Source organism: Chinchilla lanigera, unplaced genomic scaffold, assembly GCF_000276665.1.
Source record: "Chinchilla lanigera isolate Chin_1 unplaced genomic scaffold, ChiLan1.0 scaffold00047, whole genome shotgun sequence".
NCBI lineage: Eukaryota > Metazoa > Chordata > Mammalia > Rodentia > Chinchillidae > Chinchilla > Chinchilla lanigera.
Window position 1 is genome coordinate 7,309,717 of NW_004955448.1, and position 15,653 is coordinate 7,325,369.

A 15,653-nucleotide genomic window follows, 5' to 3' on the forward strand; every position below is an offset into this window, starting at 1 on the left:
GGCGCGCGCTGCGGTGTGGCTGCGCTGACGGAGCCGGCGCCCAGGGCCAGCCTGCAGTGGGGCGCCGCGGACCCGCTCGCGCAGGGCCGTGTCAGTCCCCGTGAATGCCGGGCTGCAGGCTGCGGGAAGAGCCTCCGACTGCGCGCATCGGGCTGTGTGATCCGCCGAGACTACTGCCGGGGAAGACCGGGGAGCTGCATCCGCGCCGCAACTGCTGTGACAACTTCGGGGCTGGCGGTGTACTCCTCCGGGTCCCGGGGACTCCGTTCTGCGGCGCAGCCACCGCTGCCGCTCGGCCGCCCTGAAGCCAGCCGGCAGGACTCCTCCGACGGCGTCCCCGGGGAGCGGGCCGAGGAGGGCTTGGCGGCGAGCAGAACCCGCGGCTGCTCAGCCTCTCCCGACTGCCGGTGCTGCGGGGTTCTCGGAGGGACCGTGCGCTTTCCGGGGGAGCAATGCAAGTCTCCATAGCCTGCACTGAGCACAATTTGAAGAGTCGGAATGGTGAGGACCGACTTCTGAGCAAGCAGAGCTCCACCGCCCCCAATGTGGTGAGCGCGGCCCGGGCCAAATTCCGCACGGTCGCTATCATCGCGCGCAGCCTGGGGACGTTCACCCCCCAGCATCACATTTCTCTGAAAGAGTCCACCGCAAAGCAGACTGGCATGAAATATAGGTATGGATGTAAGATTCCCTCTGCCGGGTTTCCGTGTTCGGTACAGGTGCAGGGAGTGCAGGCAGTCCATCGCTTTGGAAAAGTGACTTACTTATGGTGGGTTGCTTAATTTAGAATTCTCAGGTGTTTTTAAATAGCTCTTTAGGAGACGCTCAAAGTGGAGTGTGTGTGTGTGTGTGTGTGTGTGTGTGTGTGTGTTTAAAAGTTGTGGCCCATTTTGTATAGACTAAGTGCTATGAACACCATAGGAACTATACAAATTTCAGTCTGCTGAAGTCCCGAGAAACACAACTGCTGGAAAATGGCTTTTTCAACAGAACATTTTTAGGAGCAGTTTTTTTTTTTTTTTTTTTATTTTAGGCCACATCTGTAGTTTCTGCGATTATACGACCAGAAATAGTTGCCTATCTAGTACTGTGCTCTTATTTATCTTTTGAAAGACCAATACCAAATGCTACATACACAAAGATTTTAAGGAAGTTTTGGTGTAGAAGAAATACGTATAAATTAGAGTGAACACTGTCATAGGTAAATCTAAATTCCTGCATGAAATAAAGTGTGGATGTGAAATAAGGAGGAAAGGTACATTGTTGCAATACCACCAATTCCTTCAAATATTTAAGCTCCTTCCTGCTCTATATTGTTTTTGAAAGATGGAAATCTTCCTGGTAATAGCTGGTTTTTAAAAATAGAGAATGACTTCAACTTGATAAGTAAAAAATGTAATTATTCAATGATGTGGTTTCTGCCTTCTCATTATTTGTGCTTTGCACCAGTCCGTCTTGACTTTATTTCTTTAAAACTGCTCTGCTTCTAGTTTCTAAAACTAGATATAAAGGAGAAAATCTACTGAGAAATCTTCCAAAGGTTTGTGTTACTCTAAGTTGCAGGTAGGGTTTTGCTAATTGTTTACATTTAGCTCTCTCTCATCTTTGTTAGGAATCAGGTTTTAGGGTAGGATGAACTTCATGCAATTAAAATAATGCACACCTGCATCTGTGCTGCCTATGTGCGGTTGCTGAAATAACCATTCAAACCCATTTCTTTAAAAAGTGCCCTGAAAAAGTTTCTTTGCAGAGTAGCAGTAAAGCTTTTCAGTGCAGGTAGTAAAGCACTGTTGTTTGGATGTATTTTTGAGCCACTGAGAAAGAAAGCCCTTAAGTGAAAACAAAGCAATTGTAGCTAAAGCCCTTTGCCCAAATGCAGTACAAACTCTGACCCTTAGCAATTCACTGAAGTGTCAGCAACACCGCTGCCTTTCTGGATATTCCCCTGGTGGAGGGGGGAACCTAGCAGTGGCGTTCTCTACATGAGTCCGCAGTCTCCAGTGCACTGGCCCTTCCAAATGCTGCTGCTGTGGCGCACACCCAGCTCCTGCCCTGTGGACGTGGTGCTGCCCTCTCTGCGCGCATTTCAGCTGCTGAGAAGGAGATAAGCTGCTGCCTCCCTCTGGGAGTGCTCCCAGGAGAAAGACACTGCTCCTGGAAGATCAAAGAAAGTGGCATGAATGGTAGTCTCTAGCATTTTGTGGCACTATAAACTTTCTTACTGCAAATCAGAAGGAATCAAAAGTATCGGTGCTGGTTTCTTGTGGCAGTGTTTCATAGTTGCTTGAGGATGACTGCGTTGGAAGGCTTTGGTCTTATGAGGGCTTTTAGAAGTCAGAACCTTTCTATTTAGGTTTTCCTGTCAACACAGCTCAATTCAGATTGATAACTGTTTGTGTTTTCCAAAAGTGCAGCGTAGGAGCAGGATTCTCTTGGGTGTCTTTCAATATTGGCAACTGAGCACAGCTCTTCTCTGATAGCAAGTTAGCCAGCAAGGTCTCCATATACTTTGAGATATCCATTATTTGTGATGACCAAAGAAGAGGACTTCTCCCTACCTCTCTTATTCTAAACCACTCTGCCTGTAACAGTCAGGTAGGGTGTGTGTGTGTGTGTGTGTGTGTGTGTGTGTGTGAATTTGATTTACCCTTCTCTTTCAGATTTTACAGAGTGACCTTTATTAAAGAGATTATGAAATAATGCCAAGCTTTCTTAATACTGAAATGGAGACTCTATGCTTCATAAAAAATGATAGAAATATTTTTATTAGTTGAATTGTCTTTTTAGGTTGCTGTCCCTAAAATATGATATGCATACATAGACTATTTGTTAAGGGTGACAAGTGGTAAAAAATAAAAACAATGCCATGAGATAAGGAAGGTAGCTGGTTTGGATAAACAATCTGGAGAATATCTAGAGGAACCAGGCAAGGAAGTTAGCAATTAATTGTGGGCATGCTATTTTTATCCTTGAAAATGGTTTCCATAGGCAAAGTTTCCAAGAGAGGACCCACAAACCCATTAGAAGCTAAAACATAGTGTTTTTCCATTTTTCCAAGGGTTTGTAGCTTTCATCAGAATTTGAAGTATCTAGTAGTCAAAAAACCATCAAATTGCTGTGAAGTGAAGAGGTACTCGTTTAGCCAACAAATGCTCACTAAACACCTCCTCTAGCCCTGGTACACAAGGTGCAGAAGCCAGAAGAGGTGTCAGGGGAAACAGACCATAAATGAGGGGGAAAAGTTCTAATTTCCCCCTCTCATTTAGAATTCTAAAAATTATAAAAATGCAGACCTTGTGTTGAGTGGTGAGAGCCATGCATACGCCAACTTAGCTTATTCATATTCAGGCCACCAATGCTGCTCTAGTTCCAGGCTTAATGATTGCATCTTGGGGTGTGAATCATTTGGCCACGTCTGCTTCCCATTTTGTTAACCTGATGGGCATCTTTCAGGTCCAGTCCTGCTATCAGGAGCTACCTGGCAGTGGACCTAATCATAACTCTGACCTAAACATAACTCTAACCCACTTGTTAATCATCACTTTAAGCTACCTAATCATAACTAACCTGCCAATCATCACTCTAACCTACCTGACCTAATCATAACTCTGAAAAATAAGTAGAATGATTTTTTCTTATATAATGCCCTATAATATTTTAACATTAATTTATATTCTCATCTAAAATTACCATCCATTTATCAAGAACTCATGAAATTGGGATTTCAGAAATAATTAATATATGCTAATGGAAAGCATCTGAATTCTGTAAGGACGATGCTCAAAGCCACTACTACATTTTCACCATCACTGCACAACAATCTTTCTTTGAATTGAGTTTTGTTTCAAGGCTGAAGATCAGAAAAAATTTCACTAGCACATTCATCCATTCAAACATTAGTGTTAGTCCAAGGGAGCAAGAGTCCACCGAACATTTATCCTAGAGACTGTCCTTAATATAAATCACAGGACTATTCTGCTTCTTGGTGTTTTTACAGTTGTGACTTGTTAAGCCTCAAGAATTCTTTTGCTTTAGTTTTGCATGTGTCATTGGTCTCAGAGTCAATCACACGATGTTAATTTTATGGGAATTCTGCAACCACACACAAGAGAGCTACATGTGACAGATGTACCTGCATACCTGGACCTTTCATCATAAGAGCAAATCATTCAGAACAGAAGTTCAGTGTGGTTTATTTGATTGTTTGCTTGTTTGGATGTCTTGTTTTGTTTTTAGATAACTTTTTAGGATGATCCAGCTACTATTGTTTGACATTTCAGAATTTGTCATTTCAGGATAGAGCATGTTTATATTGATAAGAACCTACCTCTCCCATTCTGAAATCCTTGTTTAAATTCTAAAGCAACTTGTATATCACTGAGCCAAATTTCACTGAGAAAAGTTTTGTTTGAAACACATACATCTGTGGTACTACAATTTTAGCTTTGTAGTTACATGCTTTGATAATTTTAAGAGGATTCTTTATAAGAAATACTACCTGAACCATAATTTTAAACTTTCACTAAAAGCTTTACTCTTTTTCTGTTAAAAGGTTAACCACACTTTAGCACTGATTTTTGAAGTAATTATAAAATCATAAGAATTTGAGAAAAAGTTTCTGTGTTTGCTTATATTTTGTGTTTCTCTCATGGTTACATCTTAAATAACTAGGAAACTGATACTGTACAATCCAAAGAATTTATTCAGATTTCACCACTTATACGTGTATCTGTTGGCATATGTTTCATGTCTAGGTGGCTTTATCACATGTATATGTTTTGTAGCCATGACCACAATGAAGACTCATAATTGTGCTATAATCACCAGACTCGCTCATGTCATCCCTTTAAAGCCACATCTATTCTCGCTTCCCTAGTCCCTAACCCTAGGTAGCTACCAATCTGCAAGTTACCTCTAAAATTTTGTCCTTTCAAGAATATTGCACAAATGGAATCTTATATAATCTTTTGAAATGGACCTTTTTTCCCCAGAGGATTTGTGGAGGGAAGTGGGGAGAGAAAATCTTGTAAATGTAAAAGGGGCCAGATTGTGGCACTGCGGAGGTCAGGGTGTGCCATTTAGACATAAGATGAACATCAGCAATAAAGGAAACATGAGGAGCTTTTGAACAGGGTGTCTGGTTACAAAGTTCAGTGTAAGTAAGGGTTAACCTGGCAATCGTTTCTCCCCAAATCTAAGAGTTATGGGTTTAAAATGAGAGAATTTATGTTGAATTTCATAGCACTCTCTATTTGTCTATAGAAAACCAAGACTATATGGAAAAGACTCAGTCCAGACGCCAGATGCCTCTCCCATGCCGTTCCTTTTAGTCTCTTCAGTAAAGCACACGTCGCTACCGCCACTCCCTGCCTCCCACAAATGGTGGGCAGATTTTGAATCAAAGCAGTTCAAGTGAAAGATCAATCTTGTCAACTGGTTATGTAAAAGGCACTAAGTGCATTTGCGTGTGCCTGCATGTGTGTGCACGCGCGCGCCTCCATATGGGGAAAGGTAGGAGGAAGGGGTGGGCTAAAGAAGGTGAAGAGAAAAGCCAGCTCTGTAGCTGTGTTTGAAATAGAAATATTTGATTGTAGTCCAGAGAAGAGAGCAGCTTGGTTATTAAAATGCCAAGATTTTAATTTTTTTGGTCATGAGTGCCATCGTCATTTCCACTGACACCCATGGGTGTGGGCTTTCTCCTCTGCCTAAAGAAAACTGAAGCGAATGGGGAGGTGGAGAAGGCTTCCTAAAAATTAGTTGCTGAGTCAATCTTGTAGAGTTTATTCCACCTCTGCAAGGCACCAGCCAGAAGTCTGGCATCCCGGGGATGGTGAGAAAATGGTAGGAGGGGAGAAAGCCTGGTGGAAGTCGTCAGGCAAGGGTGCTCTAGTTCTAATTCGGGGGGGCCGTGTTGGAGCCTGCACAGGTGCGTGCACGTGGACGCATCCATTCAGAGTTTCTACAGCTGTCCCATTTCCTGTCTGGAATCTTCAATTTGGTTGCTGCCTCCGAATCCCAATTCCACTCAGGGATCTCTTTAGAAACAGCCTCATTTTAGAGAAAAATTTATTTTAAAAATTCTGCCAACATTTCAATTTGTGGTAATTTCGAAATATTTTCTGAGGGGAGAGAAAAATCTCATCACATTCAAAAAGAAAATCAGACTCTTAAACTTTACTTTGATTTTTCAAATTTCTTTCATCAAACTCTTAGTGTCTCTTTTCTATATCTGTATATCAATTCACCAGTTGTGGCTCAGGGAATCTGATAAAAACATAGAACTCTTGATTTCCTAGTGTATTTTTTAAAACTCCTTTTAGGGGAAACACTCCTCTTATGAGAAGAAGTGAATTCACAAGTATTGCTTCATACTTTTCCTTCAAGAATTTCAAAGCTGTTCAAATCAGAGGCAATTAGACATAGAAACAATGGTTACATGTTACAAGCTAATCATGTTGTATGCTTAAAAACCATTTTTGTTGCCCCCTTCCCACTCATTTTATAATTAGAAACCAGAATGATTGAGACTGAATAATTTAAGGTGAAAGTTTTTTAAACGTCCATTTCAATAGTGAGAATTATCAATATGATTCAGTCGTAAGAAATAAATGGGTTAGCAGTTGACACTCCTTAAGGATCAGCTGTGGACTTCTGCAGTCACATCATGTTATAGAGAACACCAGTTCTGCGGTCAGAGTCACCCGGGAAGGGAAGGAGAGGGTCAAGGTTAAACTCAGGTCTCCTGACTCTTGCTGATGGTTCTTTAGGTTCCTCCTACATTGCAGTTTCTTGATCATGCCCCATTTTCAACACAGAAAGAGGTGCACAGAGCACCGCTGGAAAGGACAGTCCCTTCTGTACATATGCAGAAACTGCTGCTAAAGCTTTTATCCCAAGATGCAGCAAAGCCCTGCTGTGTGCTGAGAGAGCCGCACCAGCTCTCTCTGCCTCCTGCAGGGCTGTGGGGACCCCAAAGTGTGCCTGTGGCAGCTCTCTGCTGGCATGTGTTCCGAAGCTGGACATAAATTAACTTCCAGATGAGAGCATGGCATCACAGTATCTAAAACTCTGAAGTCTCAAAAGAGATGTGCACGGTGAGCACGGTGCATGAGATGGCACTGCAGAGCAGCACGGACAGGAAGCGCTCATCCAGGCCCCGAGTGCCAGACTCTTCCACACGCTTAGGGATTATTTTGAAAGTCAGAATTGAAAGACATTTAAAAATCCTTATTGCAGGTTGATTTTCTGTTACCCAGATTGGAAACCAAAACAGAAGCCCAGCAGTGAGTTTTTTTCTTGGAATCGACAGCTAGGGAGGACTCTGAGAGCACTTGCACAGGCCATCTGGCCCAGCCCTCATGAGAAATCTGTCCTGTTTTTCCAATTTGCACCATGCAGCAACTACTTATGAAGGCCTCTGAAGAAATACTGTGTAAGCTCCTTTCATGGCCATCGTGAAAAAATTTGGCTGTTTTTTCTAAGACTCAGAATCATTCATTAAGCTTTGAGGCAATTAGAGGAAGAAACAAGGTAAAATTTTTAGAGTACTTCTCTCTTACCTGGACCCTAATAGTCAAGTTGGAGAGGAAGATGCACGTAGAGGATTGAAGGTTAAGGAAGCAAGGCACGGCAGTGAGCTGAGGGAGGCGCGTAGTGGATGTGGAGGGTCTCAGTCTCCTGTTAACACTTGGGAAGGAGATTGTTTTCCATTCTGGTCCTGGTATCGCTCAGCTGGCCTGACCTGCAGCTGAACCACCAAAAGTCAAAACATTTCACCGTTACACAAAAGTCCTTTTTATAGTTGATAGGGGCCTTTCAAAGCTGCACTGGAAGCTTCTTGGCCCGTTACCACTAAGATGAAAAGGTACTCGTTATAATTTTCTGTCTCACAAAGCTTCTAGTACTTGAAAACTATTACTATGTTTCAACTTCCTAATTTACAGCGTGGTTATAATCTTTTCCTCCTAGATTTCATTTTCTGGTTCACAACAATAACTCTGTCCCACCTAAACGTTCTCCATGGTGGCTAGCTCTTCCCTAAGTCACCCACTGCTGGACACACTTCAGAGCAAAGGTCTAGACTTTGCAGGATGAAAGAGCAAGATTGTCCAAGAACACACATGATCTGGCCCTTTGTGTACATTCCCTGGTTATGTTTACTATTTTAAAAGAAAAAAATTAAAAATATTTTTGCCATTCTTTGAAAGATTTCTGCAAACCATTCAACAATATTCTAACATATTTATTGGAGTAACAGAGGAGACTGTGCCATAACCCATAGCAACTCTTATCAGACCATCCGCCCTAAAGGCTGTAATGGTATAAACTGAAGTCTCTGGCATTACAGAAATGACAAGAAGGTCAAACTGAACGTATAAGTGTCAATGGTAGCTGAGTATCCAGATAGGAAAGTTAAGAGTTTATATTATTTTGCTTATTGATGTATTCTTAAAGAGAAGTTTTATTTATTTTTAACCTAGCAGCTTTCAATATAGGGGCAACTGTTGTTGATTTGTAATATTAAGAATAGATTTTTTTGTGCTGATAATTAACATCTTCCAGGAGAGTTCCCTCAACTGTAAGAAACTGTATTCTCTACTACCAATTTACATATACAAGTACTAGAAAGCTCTTATATAAGAACAGTAAGTCTTTTTCTGAAGAACACATGCTAATAAGCACCTTGCTCTCTCATTTCTTTAACATTAGTTTCATTCTATTTTCGTTGTTGTTGTTATTTTTGTTTTGTTATGTTGGAGTTCGAACTCAAGGCCTGATGCATGCCAGTCAAGCACTCTACCAACTGAGCTACAACCCCACCCAGCTAGTTTCTGCTTTAAACCAGATTTTTATGCTATTGAATTTTATTTTTAGTGTTTTTGGCCTGGGTCTACAACAAGCTAATTGTAAAAATAAACTGCAGAAATAATATGACTTTAATGAATGCTACTTCTTCTTCCACTCAAGAACTGGTACAGGCTTCCCCTGGGGTATTTGATGAAAATAGACCTTTTGACTTACTATTACTCCATTTCCTACCTTTATATGCACAAATACTTCTGCATTATGGTGTCTTTGCATTTACTGAAAATAACTGGAAATGCTCAGGAAAAATCTTACTAGTCTGATTCCAAAGGATTTTCTCCTTGATAGGAGAAAACGTATTTGTTAAGCTTTTTTAATGAAGAGAAAATAATCATATTACTACCATAAAGACAGCCAAACATATAGACATAAAGACAGAAAACATATTTGTTAAGCTTTTTTAATGAAGAGAAAATAATCAAATTACTACAATAAGGACAGCCAAGTAGAAAGCAGGAGTTGGGAAACAAACCTAACATAATTGTTTTAGTTACTGTATTTGTTGCTGAGACAAAATATCCAACACACAAGGTCAAGGGAGGAACAGTTTATTTGCATCACAGTTTGTAGAGGTTTCAGTTCATAGCTGGCTGGCTCCAAGGCAGGGTATTATGGCAGAGGGGCATCACAGAGGAGAAAGAGTTCATGGCAGGCAGAAGGCAGCAAGCTATAAGTGGCAAGTAGCAATCCTCTTCCTGTCCCTTATATAGCACCCACACCCAGGGTTGCAAACCTCCTAGAACTATAGTAAACCATCAGTGGACTAATTCACTGATCACAGGATCTTGATCCCAGCATCACACACTCAAGATCCAGCTCCTTCAAAAAGCCCCACCTATGACTGCACAAGGCTTTAGGGAGACATCAAAACACAAGCCATGACAATAATTTCTTGTTCAGTAATTGCTTATATTTCAATTTTAAAATATACTTTCACTCAGATGTTATTTCTCCATGAACAATCTTCTGGAACTCATGAGGCTTTGATCTTAGACTATAAAATCTCAAGATAAATTCTCTAATCAGAGAATCGAATTTGCTTGAGGACTTCAGATTCTACCAAGTATTTTCTGGGAGCTTCCTCAGGTCCTTCTCTTGTCCTGCTTCCAGAAACAAGTGATTTAAAAGGAAACACAGCAAGTGTTCTTCAAAAACTAAGTGAGAACCATCATACTCTATTAATTTCGTACTGGTGTTATTACAAATGACCCCAAAGTTAGTATTAGAACAGGGCATATTTATTCTTTCACAACCCCACAGGTTAGACATCCAACATCAAAGGGCCAGCAGGGTTGTGTTTCTTCCTCAGGTTGTGGGGCAGAAATCCATTTCTCTGCTGTAGCATACCACCTGCATTCCTTGGCTTGTGGATCCTTCTTTTATCTTCAAAGCACATCACGGTAACTTCCAGTTCTGTCTTCACATCCCCTTTTCCTTACTTAGGCCTCTTGCCTCTCTTGTAAAGCCTGCTTTGATGAGGTAAGGCCCACCTGAGTAATCCAGGATAATCTCCTGTTTATGATCTTTCACTTAATTCTATCTACAAAGTCCCTTTTACAATAAAAAGGAATATATTTGTAAGTTTCAGGGATTAGGATACAGACATCTTCATAGACTATTTCATAACCTGCCACACTTAGATGCAAACACATTATGTAATAGAGGGGAGCATTAAATGGTATCAAACACTATTTGTCCATCTTTGTCTATCACTTTCTCTAGAAGAATTTCTCAGGAGGAGGAAGACAACAAAAGGAATAATGCGATCATTGAAAGTACAGGGTGCTGGAGGTTTTCTTTTTGTAAGGTTACATTTTGCATTTTGATTCAAAAATAAAAACTCCCATTCAGTGTGTGGCTCCAGCATTATAATATGTAAACAGTTTTATCTTGGCTTTGACAGTTACTATAATGGCATCTACTACATAAATCTGCTGTTTCCTCCAACCCCTCCCTAGGATGGGGGGGTAGTTATAGAAAAATCAATAGATACTCATAAATATCAAGTTATATAAAGCTGTAATCAAAATGACCATAGCTTAAAAATATCATGTACGTTGTCAGTGAAGTGTGGAAACCAGACTCCCTCCTAACACATGGAGTTCTGAGAATGTAGCCACACACCCTTCATCCTGATGTGATGCATGTTTGAGACTCTGAACATCATACGACAGAACTTCATCTGTAAAGCCCACACCATTCCTGCTTCGTTAACATTGTCATAGCACTGTTGGGGAGGAGGAAAGAATGGGTTTCTTGCAGGGATATGAAATTATTTTACTGAAACTTTATAAAATATTATTCCCCTAAAGCTATTAGGTTATTTATTTTAATCTCAAAGTAGTTTTATTCTTATTAATGAAATTTCTACATACACTGATACAAATGTTCAAATGTCTCAAATCTGATGCACTTTCCCTGTGTGAAGCTCTGCCTCACATAACCACAGAAGAAAGTGCTTGTTCTCAGCTCTTTCCATCCCGTTCTAAAGACCTGCCGCTCTTCTATCACTGCCTAGAGTATTGGGCTTCGAAGATTAGGCTCTTGATCCCAAAGCATTTAAATCTATGGGCACTCTCTTGGCATGTGAGTAAAATGTACCACATTGCCTCTTATTTGGGGAGAAATATCAGCGGCTACAAATCAAAGTGAGTTAGGAAACAGATTGGCAATTAAAAAATCAGGAGAGTCAGGAGTTAAAAGCCAACTTTGGCCTATAATTCAGTTTCTTGCTTCCTGGAGGCAATAAGAGACACAGTGCTTGACTAAGAGGGAAATAAGGAAATGACCCTTTTGGGACCTTGGCTGATTGTGATGGGTCAAACTGTAATGGTGGAGGAAGTAATTCTAAAATAGGAATGGTAGAGCATTGCTATAGGGCCCCTTGCAGGGCTGGATAACTTCACATGCATTTTTGATTTGGTAGCATTATTTCTGTATAGATGTATTTAGAGTCAGCACCACCAAGCCCTTCTAGTAATGCATTGAGAGTAGACATGGGAAGAGCATGACCTTTCTTTTCTTCCCTCCAGATTATTGCCCATAGAGTTAGTTTTCTAATTCAAAGAATTTTTTCCTGAGGCCTGATGCAAATATAGCAATGACATCGGTTAATGTTGACAACTAGAAAAAGAGCAAGTTGAATTTGCATGTGTATTCTGCTCACTTCTGTCTGATTATAGGTCACTGATGGCTTTTTATATTTTTTTGTTTTTTATTAGAACATGTTTGCAATACATAATGATTATGTTCATCCTGGAAGGTTGAGCTATGCACATAACACATCTTAATTCTTTTTATATTCCTACTGATTATTATAAATGAAGCAAATATGATGAATTCAAAAAGTGTCCTGCGGTTTCACTTCTTAGCAGGAAGGCAATATTATCAGGTGATAGTAACACTTATCAAAATATTTGACCTTACTTTACTAATGATTAGTTTTAGGAATATAAATATTCACAGAATGCTGATTTATAATTTTGCTTGTTTGTTATTTCTGCTAAGGCTACCATCCTGATATGCAAGTTAAGATTGATATACCTTAGGAACAAAGTTTTATAAAAGACAAATGCAAATTATCAGAATGTCTGAATAACGTTGTTTGCCAATAAAATTTCCTTTATATTGATTGTCTTGTGTAAATATTTAAATCAAGGGACTTGACGAGCTTCATTAATATTATCTCTGTCCTTGAAAGGGAGCAGCAAGTTGCGTTACACCCATATTCAGTTATGGCACCTGAAGAATCAAAACAGAATAAAATCGCTAATTATACAGCCTAAAATACTGGATTTTTTATTTCAATTCTAGTTCAGGGAACTTCTGACCTACTGTCTGTCTTAGTGACTAGCATTATGTTTCTGCCAGTAGTGATTCTGGATGAACAGAAACCTAACATTAGCAAATCACATTTCTGGACAAAGTTTATTTTTCCTTGTAGACATAAGATGGTGGAATGGTGTAGGGGTGCAGGGCCTCCACCACAACTCTACCTAGAAAAGTGGGGCAGGAGCGAGCCTGGGACAGTGGCATGGTGCAAAGAACCTGTGCCGAGGAGCGCAGAGCCAGTCCCAGAACTCACAGGCTGTCGGAAACTTCAACAGCCGTTGTGGAGTTTTGTTTTATCGTTGTTGACAGGTTGAGCTGTTAGAAATCTACCTCGAGGGAAATTAATAGGCAAATTAATGGATATCAATAGGCAAATTTATATCTAGCTAAAAGAAGTAATGTATTTTGAAGGTTTTTAAAAAATATTCATCATATATGCAGAGGCCATCATGAATATTGAGCCGGTTCATATGTTTTTAAGGTGCACATACCTCTGTGAGGATGGAGGGGTGAATGGCTTGGTGGTACATTGGTCTAGAATTCAAGGGTACCATAGCATCCACTTGCCCAGGTTTGTCTTTACTAACACTTTTTGTAAGACGGTTCCAGTATTTTCAGGGCTTCAGGATTCCTTTGAAGATTGCATGAGATAATATGTATAAAGTACATTGTTCTCCATTATAACCGTTGTTAATATTAACATTAATATCAGTATAGAATGGGACAAGAAGAAATGAGATTCTTTGATTGTATGATGTCTTTCCAATAGTATTGGTTTCTTTCTGTTCTTAGCATTTTTTCCTTCAGAATATTCCTATTTTAATCATAGCACAGATAGCTGGTATGTTATAAGTGATCAATAGAGGTTTGTTAGGTGAATGTCCAATTTTCATTACTTTCACAGACTTCCATGGCATACTATTACAAGTCCATTTTGAACTTCGGCTGCTAAAGACAATGACCTGTCCTGGCAATCTCCCAAATGATTCTGCTATAATGACTAGTGTTCACATTTTCTGTTATAGCAATTTATATCCAATCTTATTCCAGAAAAGAATATAAGTTGACTCTAAATTGTATAGATTACAACAAGAGAAAATCAAAACAGCAGACTAGAGACAGAAATGAAGGATGCTTGTAACATTTGTTCTGTTGTTTAGACACTAAGGAGTGCTTGTGTCCTTGAGAAACATCTGGGGGCTGTTCACTGTGTTGTCCTAAAAGGAAGGTGCAGCTGTGTGCAGGGTCCTGGAGAAGAATTGTGTGATGCAGCTTCAGTTTTTGTATTTTATTGGTCTGTTGAGAATGCGCGTGGGCCTAAGCTCATGATTCCTGAGTTATCACTTGACCCTTTACAAAGAGGGGGTCATGAAAGCAAGGTGGTTTATGAAACTGTATTCCCTAAAGTAGCAAACACATCAAATCACAAACAGAATACCTTGCTTGCAAACGATACATTAGGGACAAATTATTTGATAAATATCATTTATGCTGATAAATAATATTGACATATTTGGCTTTCTCAACAAAAATGATATGATTCTAACAGTCACCTTCATTGATTTGGATTTTGAATATTGATCAGAAGGTGATGTACCTTTGGATTGCGATTTCTCTCTGTGGCACATCTAAGTACTCTGGCCTCCTCTTGGTTGGTCGCTGCAGCAGCCTGAGGGACTGAATGCCCTGAGGGCCAGGCAGCTGGGCTGCTTGAGACCCAAACTTGGGTCCATTCACTCCAGACCATGGTCAGCTCCACTTTCTTCTGAGATGCCTTAGCAGAGAAGGAGCGTCCGGTTTGGTTGCACTGGGGTGGATGTGGTGAGACCATTCAACCCTGACGTGGGGTTTCTCCCTGGATCCCCTCATCACTTTTCTGCACTCAACCAAGCAGCTCATTCATTCTTACTTGAAGAAAGTGTGATCTTTGTTTCCAAATACCTAAGGCCATTTTAGAGAATCATGTTTGAGAGAAAAGACATTTTCCAGGTTAACTGAGATACTGCAGTTGGAAGGCCTGGGGGAGTGTGTGGGCCCCATGATCCTTGCTGCCTGCAGCACTTAACACTCCCGCAGAGTCTGAGAGAGACCAATGGCCCCTGGGTAATGGAGATGCTGGATCCCAAGCCTTGAGTTCCCAATCTCTCTTAAATCTGTGACCCTCTGTGGCACCTGAGAGCAGAGTCTCGGAAAATGTGGCCTAGGAAAAAGACTATCTGTGCTAACCGTGAACAGATGATGAAGGATGGAGGACTCATGGGTCCTCACAGAGTAGCCATGGACAGAATTCATATTCCATGGTTCTTGGGAGTGTACAACCCAGACTTTGGCTCAACATATCAGCATTATAATAGGAGAAACAGTGAGGAAAACAATATTGTCAGAAAGTTAGAAGAAATTAAGATAATCCACAAAAAAATGTTAGCATGCTCTATTTCTTGGATACCTGAGATTTGGCCTAGGAGTCTTCTTTCATGTGTATTTTGGAATCTGGAGAAAGAAAGCAGGAATGAGGATCCAGGCACCATTTCGAGATGGGAAACCAGCCAACCGAAGTATGATGACATATGCTTCGTACTACGAGGAGACACGAGCCTCCAGACTTAGCCACATAGAGACTGTACTGATTTGATTTTAGAACAGAAGAAGTTATTTTTACAAAAATAGGGAGCTTTCTTCATTTGGAATTTTTTTAAACCATCTTGTTTGTAGCTGATTCACTTCCACAAGAACAGAAATGATTTACTTGGTTAAAAAGTTCCTGTGACAAGTACACATTTTATCAAAAGTTTTGTTAAATGGAGTCTATGTAGGGTTAGAAAATGAGAAAATTTTATTGTAATTGCAACTGAGTCTGCAGCTCAGAGCCAGCTGTAAAGAGAAAATTAAGGCTCTGAAATGATTCTGGTACTGTTACCTTGCCTCTGAGGAAGGAGAAAGCAACATGGTTCAGTTCA

At 40.4% G+C, this 15,653-nt stretch overlaps 1 protein-coding gene across 2 annotated transcripts in view; it reads left to right on the top strand.

Moving 5' to 3' along the window:
• Kcnab1 (potassium channel, voltage gated subfamily A regulatory beta subunit 1) overlaps positions 1–15,653 on the top strand; it is a 407,620-nt gene that overhangs the window by 164,246 nt on the left and 227,721 nt on the right. The window contains exon 1 of one of the 2 annotated variants that reach the window (XM_005393078.2): positions 1–673. The exons of the other annotated variant lie outside the window; for it this stretch is intronic. Within the exon in view, the coding sequence (XP_005393135.1) occupies positions 453–673 (221 nt within the window). The 5' untranslated portion in view covers positions 1–452. The remainder of the gene's footprint in view (positions 674–15,653) is intronic. 2 annotated transcript variants of the gene reach the window in all.